The sequence below is a fragment of the Agelaius tricolor genome, unplaced genomic scaffold, assembly GCF_023055355.1.
Source record: "Agelaius tricolor isolate 1412-34295 unplaced genomic scaffold, bAgeTri1.0.p SCAF_57, whole genome shotgun sequence".
Classification (NCBI taxonomy): Eukaryota; Metazoa; Chordata; class Aves; order Passeriformes; family Icteridae; genus Agelaius; species Agelaius tricolor.
The window spans coordinates 1,254,847-1,275,791 of NW_027269317.1; the positions used below are offsets into that span (position 1 = coordinate 1,254,847).

Sequence of the window (20,945 nt, forward strand, 5' to 3'; positions counted from 1 at the left end):
GGTCCTAGATGCACATGAATACCTCTAAGTGTAGTTCTTGATCTCCCTATCAAAAACGCACTCAATCCCCGTCCTATTGGACCATAGGCATCTAGGGGCACTTTACATATTTCTTTTGTCAGAATGGTTACTGTGTCAGCGGTGGGTATATCAATCCCTGCGGAGCCGCTTGTTGCCCCTGAGTATTGTTCACAAATGGGCAGCTTTGCAGTGCTGGGAAGGCCCGCATTTGCTGTTGTGGTTGTTGGGGTATTTGTTTCCCCACGCGCCCCTTCACGCTCCTCTTTGGGTTTCCCTGCAATAGCTGAACCATTTGCATGATATTTACTCCTGCACTGTTTAGCATAGTGCCCAAGTTTAACACAGCGATTGCACACAGCATCGCTGCTTGCACTTGGCTTAAATGTTGTTTTCCGGACAACATTTGACACTCTGGTACACTGTGACCTTACGTGCCCTTGTTGTCCACAATTATAACATTTTGCTGAAGGTCTTAGCACTGCAGCAAGAGCCGCCATTTTATGCTTGACTGAACCAACTTTCAAGCAAGAAGTAACCATTTCAGGCAAGGTGGGTTCCCCAGGTAAAGTGTCAATAATCTTTCTGCAGTCTGGGTTTGCATTTTCTTTAGCCAATTGTATGCACAATTTGTCTTGCAAAGTTTCATCTTCTACCTGATTCTCAATAGCTGCAGCAAGTTTTTCTGCAAATTGCAAAAATGGTTCTCTCATCCCTTGCTGTATTTCTGTTTTGGAGCTGCCCTTTCCATTGTTTTAGTTAAGGCACTCATGCCAATTTGCTGAGCTTGCGCCAAAATTGAAGGATCCCACCTTGCCTGTGAATCTGGATTGGCAAAAGGCCCAGTGCCCAGTAGGGATCAACACCCACAGCATGATGAGGGTTGTGTTGAGGCAACTGCATATTTGTTAGAGCTTTGCGTTCAGCCGCTCGCCTGCAAGTGTCTTGAAATACACCATATTGTACTGGCTGGAATAGAATTGTAGCAAGATGCATGATGTCATAAGGTGCAAGCATATCTGCATTAATTACACATATTAATTGCATTACCTGTGAGGAATTAATACCATACTGAGCCACTTTTGATTGGAGATCTTGCACAACCCTCCAGGCAAAGACATGATGACTGTCATCCTGCCCTGTTCCAGGAGCTGCTCTAAAAACTGGAGAAGCCATAGGGTTATCACAGGCAACATTTGCATTGGCACTGTTCTCCTGAGGTACTCTTGAAGCACCTAACCTTTCTATCATGTCCCAATTCTTTTCTTCAACTGCTTTCCTCCTAACAAATTCCCAAAACTCCTGAGGGTATTGAGGAAGCACAGTTACTTGACATGGGGGCAAAGTCCATGGGGCAGCAAGGCTAGAGCTCTTGGGAGGTAAAGAGACCAGAGCTCCTTGCCCCAACTCAGGTGTTACTGCGGGCGACTCATCACTTGCTTCGCTGTTGCCGTCACTGTGAGGGAGCAGAGGATACGACCTTGCAGGTTGTTCATGCAGCTCAGAGGGGAGCGGGGGCGGATGGCTGGACTAGAGCGGAGGGAAACGGGGGGGCAGACGGCTGGGTTTGTCTCTCTGCTAAAGACATTTCAGCTGACTGGTGTAGTGGTGTAGTGTATACAGGCACCATCGTGGGCTGCTGTGCAGGTGTGAGATAAAGAGGTTTAGGGGTCTGATAAGAGGATGCTATGGCAGGTTGTCCGGAAGTTTTGGCAGCTTTCCCAGAAGCTTTTGCAGCTTTCCCAAAAGCTTTGGCATCCAGCCCAGAAGCTCTGGCAGCCTTCCTGGAAGCTGTGGCAGCTTGCCAGGTAACTTGCATGGCACCCGGACTTTCTTCAAGTTCCCCATCAGAGGCCCCCTCTGCCTCATCCCCCCCCATCAGGTTCTGTTATCAGCCCCAACTTTTCCTCCGCATCCCGCTCTGCTTGTTCTCTCTCTGTTTTCCATTCCTTTAATGCCTCAAAGAGCGGTTCCCAAGTAACTGCTAGATCGACAACCGTTTTATCTCCCGTTCGGATGACTTCCCACAGTCTGTCCCTGACTTTTTTCCATGCCTTAGCACTAAAAGCTGTGTCGGGATCAGTGCCAAAATCCTGTGATTTAGCCCACAGCAATATATTTCGAAGGGCATAGTCTGAAGTATTAATTCCGTTATTCCTTAACAAAACTTTCCATGTAGCCAGAACATTTTCTTCCTCTTTAGACAAATTATGTCCCATTATTACTAGTTGGTGGCTCACCTACTTCCAGGTGTCTTGATAGGAGGAAATCAGGTCCGGACCTCCCTGTGGCTTCCACCTGCCCCTCTCAGCTGCACCAACGCCGCCTCCCCCACTACGTCCCAGTGGGTCACGGTTGCCAGTTGCTAGGACCCCGTGTGGGCCCCCACCGACTCTGTTCTTATCACGTCGGGGCAGAGGGGAAGTGTCGCTGTCGAGGCGGTCACGACATAAAGCAGAGACCACAAGCAGTCTCAGATGGCAACTCTTTATTATTGAACATGGCTGACCTTTTATACACTTTCTAATCCTTTATGCTTCTTCTATCTTTACTATTGGCCACAATAAGTCAACATAACACTATTGGTGAAAAGTTACAGTGACACAACTAACTTTCTAAAAATGCTTCGTCCAGCTGCAAGGTTCTCTTATCTTTCTTCTCTCCTTGGTTACAGCCTTGGAGAGAGCTCCTTATCAGCTTCTTCTTGCTCCTCGGCTTCTTCTCGCTCCTTTAGCGAACAGGCCTGCTGTTGGCCCCTTTCACAATTCCCCCTTTTTGTTTTTGGACTGTGAATGCAGCTGCTATGGATTTTTGCAGGGCCCTTAGCAAACATCCCAGCAGAGAGGGGACACACAAAACCACAATCACAACCATCAACAAAAGAGAAGGGTTTAATATCTCTGTCATTAAAAATGTAGTCATTAAAGGGGAAGCCAGAATGGGGGTAGGAGATGTCTTCTTAGTTCCTGGAGCCGGCGTCAACTTCTTTGGAAAAGACTTACAAATCCAGCTGGGAATAGAGGTAATACCAGAAGAAGAAAAGGCTGTGGACAAACTCTTAGAAATAAAGTAGTGGTGTGTACACCTCATGCGGTCCAAAATGTGTTAAAATCAAAAAGGAAAAAAAAAGGAAAATAAAATGCTGGGGAAGAAATGGTTAGTAGACTCTAAGATGTAAAAATGTGAAATAATGATAACTTAACACTAGAAGTAAAAAAAAGTTTGAATCCAGCTCAATTTTTTTGGCAAACAAAAAGGTACCTTAACACATGATTGTTCAGAAATTGTGCAATACCAAACTGAAGTTCAGGAGGATGTAGCAGAACAAGCCCTCCTAGAGGGGGAAAAGATATATGTTGATGGTTCATCCGAATGCTTATTAGAGAAAAAGAATCCCTGGGCAGCCAGGGTGAGGGGTGTTGAGGCTGTGGGTGTTTGACCGCTCTTGTGCGGGCGGCAGAGTCTCGGGGCTGCGGCAGGGGCTGATCCATGGGGGCGGCCCCGCGTGACAACTTCCAGCGTTTGCCCCCCGGTGGAGGCGGCGCGGGGCGCGGGTTTGTGTGGGCGCCGCTGGGGCTCGGCAGCTGCTTGGTGGTGCCGGGGTCTCGGAGGGCGCGGGGTTGCTGCACACGCTCAGCAGCCCGGCAGCGGCGCTGGGCACGGCTTGCACAGTTTGCTGCTGAGGAGCGCGGCTGCCGCAGGGACGGAGCTGCCCGGGGGTGGCTCCCAGCCTGCTGGGGTCCCAGTGCAGGGCGGCAGCCTCAGCCCCAGTAGGTGAGTGAAGAGAGAGAGGGAAAAGGGGCGAAAGGGGGGCGAGGCACATCCCCAAGGTCCCCACAGGGGCCCTGCTGTGAGTGAAGAGAGAGAGAAGAGGGGGTGGCATGAGAATAAGCGATAAGACCAAAGCAGAGATAGCCTTGATCTCTCGCTAATTCTCAAAAGTTCACCAAGTTATTTTTGTTCTCTTAAAGCAAAGATTCTTTTTTTCTTTCTTCTTTTTTGCTGATAGGATGGGGCAGGGGGTTTGTTCTGAAAAGGTGTTAGAAGAATGGATCTGTGAAGGCTGAACAGCTAAATAATGCTCAGACGATAAAAGGCAATAGATGTTAAGACTGGCCTGGCTCTCTTTTTTTTGTTTATTTTTTTGGTTGTTTGGTTTGTTTGGTTTGGTTTTCTTTGGTTTTGGGTGGTTTTTTTTTGTTTTACTAATTGTGGCTCACAAGAAGAGGAATTTGCCTCTGAGTTTTCCCTTCAGTGCTGTTAAGGCTTCCTGCCTTAGAAAGAAAGGGAAGCATCCTAAGCATGGCAAGTCCCTTTTTCTCTAGGAGAACTGTCCTTTACGTGATCCCAAGAGCTGAACAGCCTAGCACAGCTGAAGACTCAGCTGGGTACAAGAAGAACAAGCAGCTGTGGCCAAAAAAACCCCAAAAAACCCAACTTGTTGCTAAACCCAGGAAGTTTTGAAGAATGCTAATGGCAAATCCTGATGTAGAGTTGCCTTTCCTCCAGTCACTGTTCTGTGCTATTGAGAAGTCCTTTTCAGGTACTACTGACAAACGAGGCAGCAATCCAAGGCAAGGGAAAAGAGAGTGGATCCAGGCCAGCAGAATCAAAGGAGCTGTGAAGGAACCTGAGGAGTGGACTAGCACATTTAAACCGGGTGATACCAAATTGGCTCCTAAGTTGGGACTGGGTGGTAACGAACTGCGACGACCCAAATGATCCAAGGAATGTACAAAGAATCACAGCTAATTGAGAAACAAGGCCAGGTTTATATCAGTGGTTTCAAGTGCCATCTGAACAAGTCCTGAGACATGTCAGATATCCAATTTGGGGAGGAATACTTCCACTCCAAACAGGAGCATCAGGACTATTTTGGTCAGAGAATTCTCATGTTCTGGCCTTAGCCTGTGACTTCTACCAAGAGGAGGAGGAATTACAACTTCCATCAGGGCCATACCATATACCCTGTTTGCTTCATCCTAATATCAGATATGCTGGGTTATAATGCTGAGTTAAATGTAAATGTTTAAATTGTGGGAAAAATTGGTATTGTAGTTTACACAATCGATGCTCATGTTGCAGGAAGTGTCGAGCACCAAATCTATCCCCTATCCAGATAGAACTCAAAACAACTGAAATAATAACTTTGTTTTGTGGATGGGAGTTATTAGTGCCTGTTGAGTGGGAGATACCTGAGGAACAGTGTGAAACCACAATTACAGAGTGTCAAAAATGATTTGCCTGGAAATTAGCAAAAAGGGAGTGACAAAGAGAAGAGGGCAAGACTGGATTGGCCGCTGTGCTCGCCACCGAGAAGATCAAATACACCTGCTATGGGCAGCAACCCCATAGGCATGGCAGGTGGGGGTATAAGCCATACCAGACCTCTGTTATTCCTTTTTCTGTCACTCATCTTCTGTCTTTTCCCTTTAGGGATACCAGCAAAATCGTGTCACAAATGCTATCAAAAGCATTACAGGGAAAGAAATCAAAGTTCCTCTTTTATTACACACACCCATGTCAGCAGTCACTGCTATGACCCATCCAAATTAAGTACCTGTAGGCAAAACAGGGGAAAATACTGCATTGCTAGAAACTTAGGAAAAAGTGAGAATATATTGGGAAGTGAATGTCCAAAAGGGGAGAGATGGATTTGTTTCACATTTGCCTTTAAGGGTAGAGTCCAAGATTTGGTAAAAGAAGAATCAGTAAACAAAAAGGTAAAACCAGCACAGCAATCTGACTCTGTATCAGCCCCAATTAATAAGCTGAATCATCTTATAAGACTCCAAACAGTTGTAGAGATAATAACAAACATAACCAGATGGGCATTGGAATTAATATCAAGTCAACAAAGCCAAACAAAACCCATAATATATCAGAATAGATTGACTTTAGACTCTCTATTGGCTAAAGAAGGGAGTGTTTGTGGAAAATTTAATATGTCAGGTGTAGATATATTAAAATAGATGACCACAATGAAAAGTAGCCCACATACTGATCCAAAACTGGGAACCAATGTTAAAAAAACTAGCTGGTGAGATCACGTATAGAATGGTGGAAGAAATTAGGCTTCTTCCTTTTATGTGTTACAGCTGCTTGCATATTTCTTCCTTGTTTGATTCCTTGTTTTATTCAGCTAATTATCAGCGTAGTCCAAAGCATAAGAAACATTGCTCAAGCTAAATGTTTTATAAAGAATAAGAGGGGAGTTTGTTATAGATGCTGTTCCAGATTGCAATGCAAGATGTTTTCCATGACCATCTGTATGGCAGATTATCTTTGTCAAGCGGGCAGTTTGCCTTATCTCTCTCTTTGAGTCCTGGGGAGGGGACATCTGTTGATAACAGACTATTGAATGTCACTGCATGACTGATAAGAACTAAAACATCCCAGAGGGAGGAGCCAAGCATTGCTACCCAGATATAATCCAGAGGTTTTTGAGACACCAGCACGGCTTTCTCCACTGGATTCCCCAGAGGAACAGCAGCTGCCTCTTCTTCCACTGGATCATCGGAGGAAGAACACATCCTTCTCTACAGGACCCCCCCTGCTCCAACAGAATCACCCCTGACACTTCAGGAGGGCTGCAGCCACATTTCCAATTGCACTGCTACCGCACCTTTACCCACAGGGTGTCAGGTTGGGTTCTGACTCTGTCAGTGTTATTCTAGTGTACTGCATTCTTTACTTTATCCTTTTATTTTTTTCCTTCCCTATTAAAGAACTGTTATTTCCTGATCCCATATTTTTGCCTGAGAGCCCCTAAATTTAAAGTTTATAGCAGTCAGGAAGGGTGGGGAGGGTTTACATTCTCCATTTCAGGGGAGGCTCCTGCCTTCCTTAGCAGACTCCTGTCTTTCCAAACCAAGACAGCCACACGTCCCGTGTCTGTGTCACGCCCCTGCGACTGTGCCGGCCACCCAGCACCGGGGCTGGTCCCAAAGAGGCCGTGGCAGGGCCTGTGGAAGGCCCCGGTGCCCTTCCTGCTCAGCTGCGGTGGCAGCCGTGGGGGCTCATTCTGCTGCCCTGAGCAGGCAGAGCAGAGGAGCAGCTGCTTCTTGTTTGGGCCGTGGCTAAAGTTCCTGCTGGGCTGTGTCTTCAACCCTTGGGGCAAGGTCTTGCCTGCAAGCTGGGGCAGTTTGGGTGGCGTGGGGGTGTCCCCAGGGCACGTGGAGGTGTGTCCTGGGGCTCTCTGTGACACAGTGCACCGTGGTCACCATGGGATGGAAAGGGACAGAATGTGAGAGTGTGACCCTTTGTGACACGTCGTGACATAGGTGCTGGCGGCGCCACGGCCACGCCACAGTGCTGGGTGCATGCGACGGGACAGGACAGGACAGAGCAGTGCTGTGAGGAGCCCCCACACAGCCAACTCGTTCCTTGCTGACCCGGAGCTTTTCCCAGGCGTTCCCTGTGCAGGTGACCTCGAGGCCAGGCTGCGGGACTCGGTGACGTGGAGCATTTCCCAAGCGTCTGCCATCCCTGTGGCCGGTGCCCTCAAGGACAGACTGCAGGACTTGCAGTCCTATTTCCCTTTTGAGACTTCTCTCTTGCTGCTGCCCTCGAGGACAGGCTGCAGGAGTTCCTGTCCTGTAGCCTTCCCGAGGCTCTTCTGTTGCAGGTGCCTTCAAGGCACAGCTGCAGCACTTGCTCATCTTCAGCTCTTCCGAGGCCTCTCTGCTTCAGCAAGCACTCATAACTGCAAAGAGTGACATGGAGCAGAGACCCCCCAGCGTGCCCAAGCTGGCCTGGGTGGAGGAGGAAGAGGCTGGAGCTGCCTCAGCACAGCAGCCTGAAGAACTGGAGCAGTTCCAGCTGCTGCAGGAGCGTGAGTGTCAGAGCTGGGCCACAGGGCTGGTGCCTGCAGCCAGCCTGGCCCCATCCCATCCCATCCCATCCCATCCCATCCCATCCCATCCCATCCCATCCCATCCCACCCCATCCCATCCCTGTGGACATATCCATGGATAGGACAGAAGCTGGGCTGGAGCACCTGGCAGCCGCGCTCCATCCCCCGGGGCATCCCGAGGCTCTCCCTGCCTGGGCAGCGCAGGGCTGGGCTGTGTTCTCCGGCCTCTCCCGCAGCCCCTCAGCTCTGGCTGCGCTCGCTCTTTGCCAGATGCAGCCCAGGACCGGACACAAGAACAGGAAGCCGCCCGTGGCCGCTTGGGCAGAGCAGTGCAGGTACCTGCAGCCATCCCCACCTGGGCTGGGCCTGCTGGCACTGCTCAGCCAAGCACCAGGCTTGGAGCACTCCATGGATTCTCCCTCTCTTGCTGCCCTTCTGCTGCCGACCCTCTGTGAATTCATCACGTGCCTTTGGCAGGAAGAGACCACCGGTGCGGGCACGGGCGTCTTGGCCAACCTTCCGTTCCTTGATGCCGAGATCGATGCTGCCATGCTGGATTTGCTTGTGGAGAAGGGTGTCTCCAATCCAGTGCAAGTAAGCAGCCTGGGGCAAGGGCTCGATGGCCCCAGCAGTGGTGCGGCGCCTCCAGCCGGCTCTGCCGGGCTCCCTGGGCCTTTGAGGCCCGGCCCAATGCGGTTGGAAGGGAAGCACTTCTCAGGGGGAGTTGCTGCTCTGGCAGCTCTCCAAGTCTCCCCGTGCCCTCTGCAGGTGCCCGCCATGGTGAGGTCCATCCACCAGTGGCTCACAGCCAAGGAGTCTGCTGGGCACAGGCTGGACAAGACCCTTCTGGAGCTGACCGAGGAATACCCCTCTGACGTGCTGATCACCCTCTTGCGCTGGGCCCCATCGTGTGACAGGTAGGGCAGCCCCACGTGCCTTGAGGGCTTGGGCTTCACCAGCCCGTCACCCTGTAGAGCCTGTCCCTGCTGACTGCCAGACAGGCGGGCAGTTCCAGGATCCTCTGGCTCCTCTGTTTTCCAGGGCTGCCATGTCAGCTCCTGAGCCTGGTGCCACGCTCCCTCCCTGCCCCTCGGGGCCTGTACCCACGTGGGCTGGCTGGCCGCTGCCGGCCAGGGGCAGTGGGCAGAGGCAGGGCTGAGGGCCAGCGCGGGGCCCTGCAGCTGCCCAGGCCACGGTGCTGTGGCCGAGCCCGCCCTGACACAGAGCTCTGACCCCACAGAGCTGCCGCCACCATGTGGGGAACCATCATGTCCTCGAGCAGGACTGCGGAGCCGGCGCTGCGGCTACTCCCCGATGTGCTGAGTGCCTGGCCAGTGCACAGCGTGTACACCTCCGATGGGGACAACGCAGGAGTCTTTGCCCTGGCTGTGAGTTTCTGGTGCCGGCCTTTGCCAGCCCCCAGGCCGCCTCTCCAGCAGCCAGCTCTCTGTCCTCCCCCCAGCTGCATCCCCCTGCCTCAGGCACTGGGCTGAATCCTGCCTTAGGGGCAGGGTTCAGGGGCACCAGGCCCGCTGGTCCCCCCGTGTCTCCCCCGGTCTCTCCCTGGCATGCTTAGGCCCTGCCACGTGGATGTCTTGGCACTGAGCCTTGTCTCTGGCTGTTTTATTTCTTGCAGGCAACCGTGGCCCTGTGGAGAGTCTTCAATCTGGCCTGGCGCTCACCTGTGGTGCTGGAGTATTTCTCCAATCTCTTTCTGCGTCTGCTCTTCCAAGCTTACATCAGCATGCAGGATATGCCAGAAGAGGTTGAGACCTTCTGGAAGGGATGCCAGGAGCAACACGGCCTTGCCGCCAACCCCAACAGGTGCTCCGTGCCAGTCCTCCCAGTCTCCCCATCCCTCCCACGCCCCCAGGGCAGGAGCCGGGGCTCCCAGCGTGACCTGGGCTTTGCTCTGCACACAGCTTTGCGCTGCAGACCCTGAAGGCCCTGCTCTGCCAAATGCACTATGAGCACGTGGTGCTGTCCATAGAACGCAAGCGTGCCTGGGACACGCTGCTCTGTGCCGACACCCACCACTGTGCAGTGCGTCTGCTGGCCAGGTGAGACCTCGTTCTCCCCACCGCCCCTCTCCTTTGTGCCTGCAACGCCCCACACAGTCCCCATGCTCATGGGCAGCCGGGCCTTGTCACCAAGGGAGGCATGAGCAGACTGGAAAAGGCCGGCACAGGAGGCTGCCCGGGAACGGCCGCCTCCCAAAGCGCCCTCGGGATGCTCGGGAGCAGACCAGAGCTCTGCCAGTCAGCCCTGGGAGAGGTTTGCCCGCCCGGCCCAGGAGCAATGGTGCCTTTTTCTCCCTGCCAGGGAGATGCGCCGTGTCTCCATCATCTGGTGTTGCGGCATGGCATCCTGCCTCTTTGACCTGCTCAGCCAAGGCATTTCAGACTGGGAGCTGCCCGCCCTGGCCTTCCTGGTGGAGGTGAGCCCCATGGCCAGCGCTGCCTGGCTGAGCTGCCTCCCAGCCCTCTGCCCTCTCGTAGCCGCAGCTGCCTGGGGCGCTGCCCGTGCCCTGTGCTGCTGCCTTGGCTCGGCCCTGTGCACTTCTGAGCTCCTGCCAGCTGGGCACCTCTGTGCCTGCTCTGTGCCTGCTCTGTGCCTTTCAGGTCCTGGATTGCCTGGACTTGAGCGAATGCGGTAAAAAAGTCCTGGAGATCTTGACAAGGCACCTGCAGAGCGAGTCCAGGCAGATGCGTGGCGTGGCGCTGCGAGGCCTCGTGGTGCTCACCTCGATGGTGAGAAGGAGGCAGCAGCTGAAGCTGTGCTGGCAGCGTGGGGCTGGGGCAAGCAGCCCCTTGGGCTTAGCTGGGCTTTGGCAGCTGTGGCAGCTGCTCCCAGCTCTCCAGGGTCGCTGTTCAGCTGCCTGAGTGCTTTGGGACAGGCCTTCGGCCTCTGAGCCCTGCAGCAGCAGCAGCAGCAGCAGCAGCGTGGGGTTGCCCAGCCTTGTTTTGCACACAGGATCCAAGCATGTACAGCCTGACTGAAAGCCTTGGGAAGCTACTGTGGGATAGGGATGAAGACATCGTGGAGAAGACCCTCATTGTGCTCAGCCTCCTGATGCTGCAGAAAGACCTGGCAATAGCCAGCCCCATCGCCCTGCAGCTGGCTGAGGCGCTCTGGCACCTCTTTGACAATGTGAGGCTCTGTGCCCCCAGCCACGGGCACTTGGGTGCTGCCTTGGGCCTGGGCACAGGGAGGCCCGGAGCAGCTGATGTGGAGGGCTTTGGCTTCCTTTTCAACAGGACAACAGCCTTGTGCAGCTGCTCTCCATTCACCTCTTCCAAGATGTAATCGCCTTGGTAGTGGCAAAGGGAGAAAAGCCTCTGAAGAAGCACGTGAGCCAGAGCCTGCTCCCACTCTTCTTCCACTGCCATGATGAGAATGGGTGTGTGGCACAGGTGAGGCCTCCTGGGTGTCCCCATGGAAAGAGCTCAGCTGTCTCCCCAGCCCCTGGCAGCTGACGGGCTCCAGCCTCCTCCCGGCCCTGGCACAGAGATGCGGGTCCGGTGCCCTGGGCTGCGGTGCCATCTCTGGGTCTCTGCTGCTCTGCAGGCCTCTTGGGAAACGCTGCTTTCTGCAGTAAGCTTCCTGAAGAGGAAGGATCTCAAGCAGCTGCTGCAGACGGATCAGATGTGGAGATTTGCCGAGTGCTTGGTAAGGACAGCCTGGAATGCCCAGCCCAATCCCTGGAGAAGCCGCCTGCCCACGGCGCCCGGTCTGTGGGGCTGGCAGCTGTGGCCCCTGCCCAGTGCCGCAGGCAGGGGCACCAGCCTGCGCCCCACACGCCGCTCCCTTGCCTGGGCCATGCGGGCTCTTCTCCAGGCTCCTGTGGCCCCAAGGCCGGTGCCGATGGAGCCCCGAGCCAGCCGGGCTCTGCTGCGGGGCGGCACCGCGGCTCGCCGGGCCCTCCGCCCCGTGCCGAGCCCGGCGCCTGCGGCTGCTGGCCGGGCCTCAGGGCTCTGTGGGCAGGGGGAGCAGTGGCGGCCGTAGGCAGCGCCCGGCCCAGGGGCAGGGCCCGCATCAACCCTTTCCCTCCGTGCCCCGCCGCTCTCTGCAGCTGGCAGAGGACAGGAGCCGAGCGGCCGAGCAGCTGCGCCTGGCCCTGCCCTACGTGCGGAGCGCACAGGAGCCCCTGCGAGAGGCGGCCGTCAGGTTCATGGGTGAGTGCCAAGGCCGGCTCCCTCCCCGGCCCGGCCCGCCGCAGCTCGGCCGCAGCCCCGCCTGCTGGCCCGGCAGCAGGATCCGGGCGCGGGCATGTGCAGCCCCGGCCGGGCTCGGCATTGCTGCTGCCGCCCTCTGGCAGCCGTGGCCTGGGGCGGCAGCGTGCGCCAGGGGCCCGGGCTGAGCCCTGCCGGGCCAGCAGGGCGTGTGGCCTCGGGGCTGGCAGCGCCCGTGGGCGGCAGCTGTGGCTCTGAAGGCAGGACACGCTCTGTGTTCCCCAGGCATGGCCGGGCGCTTCCTGACAGGGCAGCAGCCGCACTTCCGCATCATCTGCAGGGGTGAGTGAGGCCCGCGGGCTCTCGCCGGGGGCTGCCGCTGGCACCTGCGTTCCCTGGCCCGCCCGCCCACGGCTCCGCTCCCTGCGCGCCCCAAGGTGCCCACAGCACAGACACCTTGCAGGCGCCTGGGGGACATTCCTGGCCAGCAGCTGCCAGCTCGTCCTTCTTGCCTCCTGCTTCCTCCAGGCCGTGCCAGGAGCTGCGTGCTATGCACGAGCCTGGAGGCTCTCCCCAGCTCCCCGCAGATCCAGCCTCTGACTGTGCCTCTGTTTCTCTCTCTGCAGCCCTGCAGGACATGACGGATGACACCAGCCCTGCCATCTCATGCCTGGCACTTCAAGCTCTGTACATCCTTTTAGCTCTACAGAGCGTTCCCTGCTCCCGACTCCAGAAGATGCGAGACCAACTGCGCCGCCTCTGGCACTCGCGGCCTTTGCTGTGTGGCCGTGGCTGAGTGTCCTGCTGCGGCGCTGTGCAGAACTGCTCCGGGAGGCTGCGTCTGCTGGGGCCACCTGAGCCTGCGGGGAACACCTCTCCTCTGCCAGCACTTCCTTTCCCTTCACCCCCTAGAGGAACATTAAATTGCTGTTGTTGGATAGCCGGCTGTCCAGGAGCTTTCTCTTGGTGCAGAGTGTCTTCAGGCCAATGGGGAAGAGGGGGAAAAGGCTGCTTGGTCTGCACAATTTGCCCAAGCGTGCGGTGTGGAAGGGAAAGTGTGGAAGAATGGCTGGAGGAAAAGGGCCATGGATCCCTGGAAATGTTGTACAAGCAAGCCCCATGATAACTGAGCATACATGTTAACTTAGCAGCTTGGCATAAGTGGGCCGCACTTAGCATAACCAGGCCGCACGCCACGATAGGAAGATGCTGTGTCCTGCCTGCTGACAAGGTCGAACGGGCAAGGACAGCAACGAGAATAGAAACCATAAAGTATGCATAACCGCAAAGTAGGAGGAATATGTAAATGTAATCTCTTGCTTTAAACCAAGAAACTCACAACAGGTATGAGCAATTAAACCAATAAACTAACGACAAGTATGCATAATTACTGGAAAACAATATAAAAGTACCGGTGTACTCAAGATAAACCGAAGCTTGCTTTACCAATCATATTGATTGATTGCTTGTCTTCCCTCGCCGCCATCAGAAGGGGGCTGTGGGATGCTGAGAGGGACGGGAGGGGCTTTGGTGGCTCCTGGCCAGGACAAAAAGGGATCGGGGGGAGGTTTCAGGGGGTCCTGGCTGGGCTGGGGGCCACAGGGAGGGCGCTGGGAGGGGCTGGGGGTGTCCGTGAGAGGTTTTGGGGGTGCTGAGCCCTGCGGACCCCCCAGAGATGCCGCCGGACGCTGCCCGCAGCAAGATGCTGACGGGCATCGGGGGCTTCGTCTTGGGCTTCGTCTTCCTGGCGCTGGGGCTCGGCTTCTACGTGCGCAAGAAGGTCAGGGCGGGTGCCGGGGGTGGCGTCCCGGCCGTGGCGGAGCGTGTGCGCTCCCGCCGGGGCCCCCAGCCCGGTGTCACCCCCTTTTCTCTGCCCACAGAGCTCCTGAGCCGGCGGCGGCCGCAGCCCCTCCCCGTGGGCTCGGGCCCGGCCGGAACCCCCCGCTCCGTCCCCGCTCCGCTGATTTTGGGGGGGTCCCGTGTCCCCCCAGCCCCGCTGGCGCTCTGCCCCCGCCCAGTGCCTGCTCCCAGTGCTCCCAATAAAGCTTCCCAGTTGGCCCCGGGGCCGTTTATTGGGGGGCGATGGGGAGGGGTTGGGGGCGGCGGTGATGGGACGGATTTGGGCAAAGGGAGGGGGACAAAGGGTGGGGGCAGGGCCCGGGGGGAGCGGGAGGAGGAGGAGGAGGAGGAGGAGGAGGAGGTGGTGGTGGAAGGGGCGGGGGATGTGAGAGAGAAGAGGGGAAGGAGGCGGGATGAGGAACGAGGAGGAGCTGGAGGAGCCATTGAACCGGGGGAGGAGAGGCGGGAGGAAGAGGATGGGGAGATGAGGAGAGGAGCAGAAACCAGAGAAGCAGCGGAGATCCTCCGGCCTTCACCGAGGTGTCCACGGGGGGAGCCAGGAAGATGTGGAGCCCCCAGCCAGGTGTGTTCCCAACGCGGGGGGCTCTGACCCTGGGCGTCACCCGGGATTATCCAGCGTGGATCCTCCAACGGGGGCTGGACCTGGAGCGGGGCACGGAGCTCATCCCGCACCGGGGCACGGCGGGATCCACGGGCATCGACCCCTCCCTCATCAAAGGACAGCTTTCAGTTACAGTGGTTAGGACAACTAGTTAGTTATGGGAGTTAGCACTGCTAGTTAGTTATGGTAGTTAGGACAGCCTGTTTGTTATGGCAGTTTTTGAATACAAACTCTCTCAAACCTCAACTCCCCTGACGTGTCCCTTCCCTCTCCCGCTGTGACTCAGCTGCCCGGAGCAATGTGAGGGGAGGGCGGGCCCAGCCTGGCCCAGAGCTGAGCCCCAGCAGAGCCCTGGCAGAGCCCAGAGCAGCCTCGGCACCTGCAGAGTCAGCCTGGAAGGAGGCGCTTGGAGCCTTCTCGGCTGCACCCGGCTCTTGGTTACAAACTGTGTGTGCTGGAAAATGCCACCGGCTCTGCAGGAGGGCAGAAGGGGCCCGGGCAAGGCCCAGGTGCTCCATGCAAGGGAAAAACCTGCCCTGGGTTTGTTATAAATAACTAGGTAGTGTTGGCTTTTGCTATTATGTATTGACTTCTGCAAAATATTCTTAATCACAACGAGTTTGAAATAGTACAGTTTGTAATCACTTTTCACTGCTTTTGCTACAGTATAATTTGTCAGCTTTTTGTGGCCAATGCCTGGCCCCTGTGTAGCTCATATCCTCAGAACATGATTTATGGATGATATTTGAGTTTGTGGACAGTGTGAAAAACATACATTACAGTTTTGGCTTTTGTAAAATATTAAAGTGGATGCCATGTGTTGTGCATTAGAATGTTAACTTTTGCAGAAGTAGCTGTAGTTGTGAAATAATAACTAATGCTTTTATTTTTGTAACTAACTGACAATAATAACTCAGAGATATTTGTGAAAGAGCTAATGTTCTTTTAAAGTACTTGTGGAAATAGCTAAAAGCGTCTGCATGGTCAGATAACATTTAAGGAAGGGATGTGATGGGGCCCCTGCCACTGACCCTTCCACTGTCAATAACTGTCACCTGCTGAAACCACAGAACAGGGGCCCTTGTGAGGCAGTGACACACAACCCTCAGAACAGCAATCCACGATTCCTGCACGTGCTCTAAAAAGGCGAGTTGGGGGTCAAACCAATCTAAAGAATTCCTGGAACACGTAAATGAGTTCAAAGAAATGTTTGAATATGTACAATCATTATGAATATGTATTTGAACAATACAATGGAGAAACTAGACAAGAAGAGTTGCTGTGGTTAACCGGTGTGCCTCTGGCCATCGCCAACACCCAGCGCTGTTACTGATTTGTCCCTTCTTATTCCTTATTAATCTTTCAAAAATTCTAAAGAGTGAGGCTCATTTCTCACAAAACCCAAGGTGCTCACCCCTTGTTCTTCCCCCAAAGCCAGGATTTGTCAATCCCAAAATTTGCCTGGACGGAGGAGAAGGAGGCTGCGAGGAAAAGGAAGATGCGCTGGTGTGGAGGCCCATGGGAGTGTCAATCTCCCACCCATGGAGGACTGGTCCCCAATAAGAAGAATAGATTTCAAGGTTATGGTGAGAAGCTTGCTTCTCCCACAGATCTTTGCAGGCACATGCTGATTTATGGAAAGTTATGTTACCCCATTGGCCCGTTGGCCTAATTACCCTAGTTCACCCCCTATTACCCATCTCTGGTTAGTCCCTCGAATGTTCTCCCTCTCTGTCCCTCCATTGGCCCCAGTTTACTGCATTCCTCTGCCCCTGTTTCCCTATTAGCTGTCCCGACCCTTAACCCCTCCTTTGCCCCATTTTCCCCCATATCCATTGGACCCTGACCCTCAGCTCCACCCTCACTACCCCATCTAAAAACCCCCTGTGCCCTCAGCTTGCACCCTGTCTTTGTCCCTGGACCCTGTTCAGCTCTGTCCCCTGTTCCTGTACCAATAAACCCAGTTTGCTGAGATCATACCCAGACCCATGCTGCCGACTTTGTCAGCTTTATAAAGCAGCCGTGAGCTCCGGGCTCCTGAGTGCCGGACGCTCCAGGGGCCTCGGCAGCGCCAGGACGCTCCAGACTGGGACAGCCAGGCAGGGCAGGAGGAATCACTGCCCCTTTCCCCTCCCTGCTGCTCCATCTCCCAGCCCAGCATCGCTGCAGGACAGCCTCACTGCCAACGCCATCCTGCCAGGGATGGACTGGGGGGATCTCCTTCCCCTTCCCTCTGGCATGGAGGCAAATCCCATCTTCTCCTTGTCCACCTTCCTTCTTCTCCTCATTCTGTCCTTCATCCATCCACATTCCTTTCCCATCTCCTTCCTCCCTTGTTCCTTCTTGTTCCTTCCTCTCCTCCTGCCTTTTCCTTTTCCCTTCTCCCTGTCTCTTCCTCTCCTTGTCCTTCCTCCCCCAAGCACTGAGCTGTGGACAGAGACCAGGGAGAACAAATCCCTGCCACAGAACCTCGTGGAAGAGGCCATTTGGAACGGCTCCACGGCGCAGGAATCCAACGGGGAGGAAAAGCCCCAGAGATTCCACACGAGGAGGGGCTGCAAACCCAGCCTGGAGAGCTGTGAGGAGGTAAAAGCCTCCCTGTGCCGGGAAGGGTGTGAGGAATGTGAGAAGAGCTTCAGGCAGAGCTCAGCCTATTCCTGGCTCCTCCAAAAACGGTGGTGCCAGATGCAGAGATCTACGGGGATGCAGAGATCCCCCTGCAGATCCATGGGGCTGCAGAGATCCCCATGCAGAGATCCATGGGGATGCAGAGATCCCCCTGCAGCCCCCGGAGCAGCCACGCTGGAGCACGGGGATGCCTGAGAGGAGGCTGTGACCCCGTGGCCAGAGGGGCCCCGCTGGAGCAGCCTGTCCTGGCAGGACTGACCCCGGGGCACAGTGACCCACGCTGCAGCACTTGGAGGGGGGCTGTGCCCCGTGGGATGGACTCAGCTTGGAGAAGTTCCTGGAGAAGTCTCCGGTGGGAGAGAGCCCAGGGTGCAGCAGGGGAACGACTCCTGTCCCTGAGCAGAGGGAGAAGCCCCGGGGCATGAAGTGAGCACGGCCCCATTCCCTGTCTCCGGCACTGCCGGGGTAGGAGGTGCAGCTGGAAGGAGGGAGGCGTGGGGGAAGGCTGGATTTAAGGCTCTTCACTTACTTCTCATTATCCTGCTCTGAGGTTTTGGAGTTTTCTGTCAGAAATCTCTCCCCTCCCCCACTCATCCACAGGCGTTTGCGGCAGTTTTCCCTTTTTGGGGGAAATCAAAGCGATGCACTGATGCTCCTAATTAGGCGTAGGAGAAGTGAGGCTCCAGGACTTCCCGCTGAGCCGGGGCCACCGAAGCCGCAGTGCCGGGAAAGCCGTGGCGGGAGGTGCGGAGAAGTTTGTTTGTGTTTTCAGCTCAATTCCCCTCGGGCCCGGGCCCGTTCCAGGGCTGTTCCTCATCTCCGGCTCTGCCCTCACGCAGCCCGGGGGACCCTGAGAGCGCGGGGCGAGGCTGTGCCGTGTGCAGAGCCCGCCCCTGGCTGCGATTGGCCGACGGTGCCGTCAGTCGTGGTTCTGGCGCGCTGATTGGTGGAAGCGAGGCGGGGCAGGGGCCCGGTGGCGGCCTGAGGGCGGCCGTGGCTCGGCAGCGGCGCCATTGGCGGAGCGTGTGTGCGGGCCCGGGAGCGGCGGCAGCGGCCGGAGCGCGGTGAGGCGGCGGCGGCGGAGCTGGGAGGCGGCCGCAGCGCAGGTGGGAGCCGCGCTGGGTTGTGCGGGGGCTCGGGGCTTGCTGCGGGCCTCGGGGGCGGCAGGGGGCTCAGGCGGGTTCGTTGTGCCGTGTCCGGCGCGTGTTGCCGCTGGCGTGAGGGCGCTGCGGGAGCGGCTGCCCGCGGTCTCCTTGTGGCCGCTGCCTCGGCAGGAGCCGCTGCCGGAGCAGCGCTGGCTCGGCCCGGTTGCTGTGGCTGGGACAGAGGCGGCTGCCCCGTGCCCGGGGCTGTGCGGGGAAATTGACGTGGCCGGAGGTTTCTGTGCCCAGAGGAGACAGAGGAGTCCTGTACAAGTGACTTTATTGCTGAGCAGAGGGAGAGGCCGTGGGGCATTTGCTGTGCGCTCTCTGCCATTGCTGTAGTTCGCAGCCTCCTTTTTATCCTCATTTTCCCGGCCGCTTCTCCCTCTCCTTTTGCCCACTGGCTGAGGTACTTGGAAGGTTCAGACTTCCACATCTGCCAGCTGCATGTCCTCGTTAATGTGCACCCCACTTTTGTAGAACAGCCGATATTCACGGCTCTGTTAAGTCTTCGTTCTTCTGGAAGTTCAGGAATGTAGCGGGACTTTCTGTGAGCAGCAGTCCATGTTAATTAGTAACAATTATTGAAGCTGGTGGTTTCGCCCGTTACTTCCTTATCTACAAGCCCCTGGCCCCTCGCTCAGCTGCTGAATGAGCTGCACTCTCAAGGTGTGGAGCATGGTAAAAAGGTGAGAGTTGCTGTAGCACAGGAGAGGAGAAACAGCATTCGTTTAACCCATGGTCTGCCAGGGAGCCTCGAAACCGTGTCCCATTCCCATCCTTTTCACGTTTGGACCAATACATGAGCTGCTTTCTTGTTTCCTTTGTTATCTGTTTCAGCACTTTTCCTTTGTCATCTATTTGCCAACAGCAGTTTGAGTCATTTAATTTTCCACAAACTCTTTTTTCTGCTAAAAGGTAATCTGATCCCATCGCCTTTGTTCCTCATTTCAGTGGATTGCTCAGCAGGAAGGTCAGGAGCTGGAGCTGTCTGGTTGGTTATTCTGAGGACAGTTTGTAATCTAATGATGCCATTGAAATGAGGAATGGGTTCTGTGGCTCCTGATATGAATTGGTTCGGGTTCCCAGAGTCTGGTGCACGGTGGTGTAGGATTTGTTCTGCTGGCCGTTCATCTTTTCCCCATTTTGGGCCCTCCTTTCAGCCAAGACTACATCAATTACTTTGATTCTGAACTGATTTCCCTGAACTTGTGATAGCACGAACATCTGTGCTCTAATACACCCTATATAACACTGACAGTGACAGCACATGTTGGAGTGGGCAGAGGGTGATTCCCCCCCATTTATTTATAGTGAAATTTTCCCAACATTCTCCATTTGCTGTTTCCCTTTGCAGCTTCACCCGTTTCTGTTGCAGGGTCAGATATCCTCACCCTGGGCTCTGCCTTGAGCTGTGCAAATTCCATCAGTGCAAGCAGGCAGAGCTTGGGGTGAGGGCAGAGGGAATCAGCCCAATTCGTGCCCCAGGCAAGAGACCCAGGTCCATTGTCCAGGCTTTGCCCAGCAGTGTTCATTTGCATTTCTAAAGCTCCTCTGCAGGCTGCCTGGAATAAAGCTTCTCTTCCAGGGCAGCCATCTGGTGAGTCACATGTGGCCCCCCCAGAATCTGCTTATTTTTTTGGATTTTTTTTTTTCCTTTTCTTTTGTTTGGCTATTTGGTTTGGTTTTTTAAGTTTGTTTGTTTGTTTCTTTAAACAATGTTGAAACAAACTATTAACTGTTTATGGTTTAAATTTTCACCTTTAAAGCTCTTGTAACTTTTTTCAGAATGCAGCCTTAAGGTGAACATGGAAAAAGCCAGACCAAAACTTGATTCTCACCCTTCTGTCCCAAACCTTCCTGACAAAATGAAGTGAGAAAGAATATTATGAAAAGTTTTTCTTATGTTGTAATTTTGTCACTGAAACTGCAGGGAAAACAAAAACTCTCCAAGAATCTCTTTAGTGTTAGAGAGTCAAGGCATTGCTTGGTTCTGGCCAGGATGTGCAACAGAAATAATTTCTTTCACAAATAACCCGGCTGTGCAGAGAAAATCATTCCATGGCATGTGAGTTTTACTGGATTTTTCCTAAACTTTATGTAGTCAGAACCAATCTAAATCCCCTGCTTTAATGTTCATTGCTTCCAAGTTGTGTAGGTTTTTAGTATTTGGTTTCCTGTTGGACCCGGATTTCTTCCCCTCTGCTGTGAATTCGGTCCACACTCCTGGATTTCCTTCTCAGCCTTTTCCAGACCAGGTGTCTCCAGCTGTGCCGGGGGCAGTGTCTGGGGTAGCTGTTGGTTGCTGTTTGCTGCTGGGCGTTGATGTTTTGTTGCTGGTCGTTATCTCTGTGGGTGTCTTTTGGGCTATTCCCAGTCTGTGGAGATGTTTAGCTCATCTCCGTTGAGTGGTGTAGCAGCCCTTAAATAAAACCTTTAAAATTCCTTTCCCCAAGGCAAAGACAAACTAAGCCTGAGGAGAGAAAGAAGATTTAAAAGGAACAAAATGGGTACATTTTGCAGCAATGCAGTCGCAGTCAGCCCAGAGTGTGGGTGTGAGTGAGCCCCAGAGTGGAATTGTGCCGTGGTGCTCCCCAGCAGCTGTGGCAGTGCAGGCCCAGCCAGCGCTGAAGCTGCAGCAGCGGCAGCAAGGCTTGGCCGCAGTGGCT

General features: G+C 54.8%; 2 protein-coding genes across 5 annotated transcripts in view; both read left to right on the forward strand.

Moving 5' to 3' along the window:
• LOC139604921 (zinc finger protein 436-like) overlaps positions 1 to 20,945 on the forward strand; it is a 41,830-nt gene that overhangs the window by 11,783 nt on the left and 9,102 nt on the right. For 3 of the 4 annotated variants that reach the window (XM_071456252.1, XM_071456253.1, XM_071456249.1), the window contains exon 1: positions 18,101 to 18,240. The exons of the other annotated variant lie outside the window; for it this stretch is intronic. The gene's annotated coding sequence lies outside the window, so the exon portion shown is untranslated. Of the gene's footprint in view, positions 1 to 18,100; positions 18,241 to 20,945 lie in introns of those variants that run through there. 4 annotated transcript variants of the gene reach the window in all.
• Positions 5,355 to 12,841, forward strand: LOC139604903 (maestro heat-like repeat-containing protein family member 7). Its single transcript, XM_071456207.1, has 15 exons — positions 5,355 to 5,382; positions 7,646 to 7,791; positions 8,351 to 8,467; positions 8,642 to 8,790; positions 9,114 to 9,261; positions 9,510 to 9,697; positions 9,796 to 9,933; positions 10,196 to 10,310; positions 10,495 to 10,623; positions 10,847 to 11,023; positions 11,131 to 11,286; positions 11,441 to 11,542; positions 11,946 to 12,048; positions 12,331 to 12,387; positions 12,672 to 12,841. The coding sequence occupies exons 1-15, from the start codon at positions 5,355 to 5,357 to the stop codon at positions 12,839 to 12,841; spliced, it is 1,923 nt and encodes a 640-aa protein (XP_071312308.1).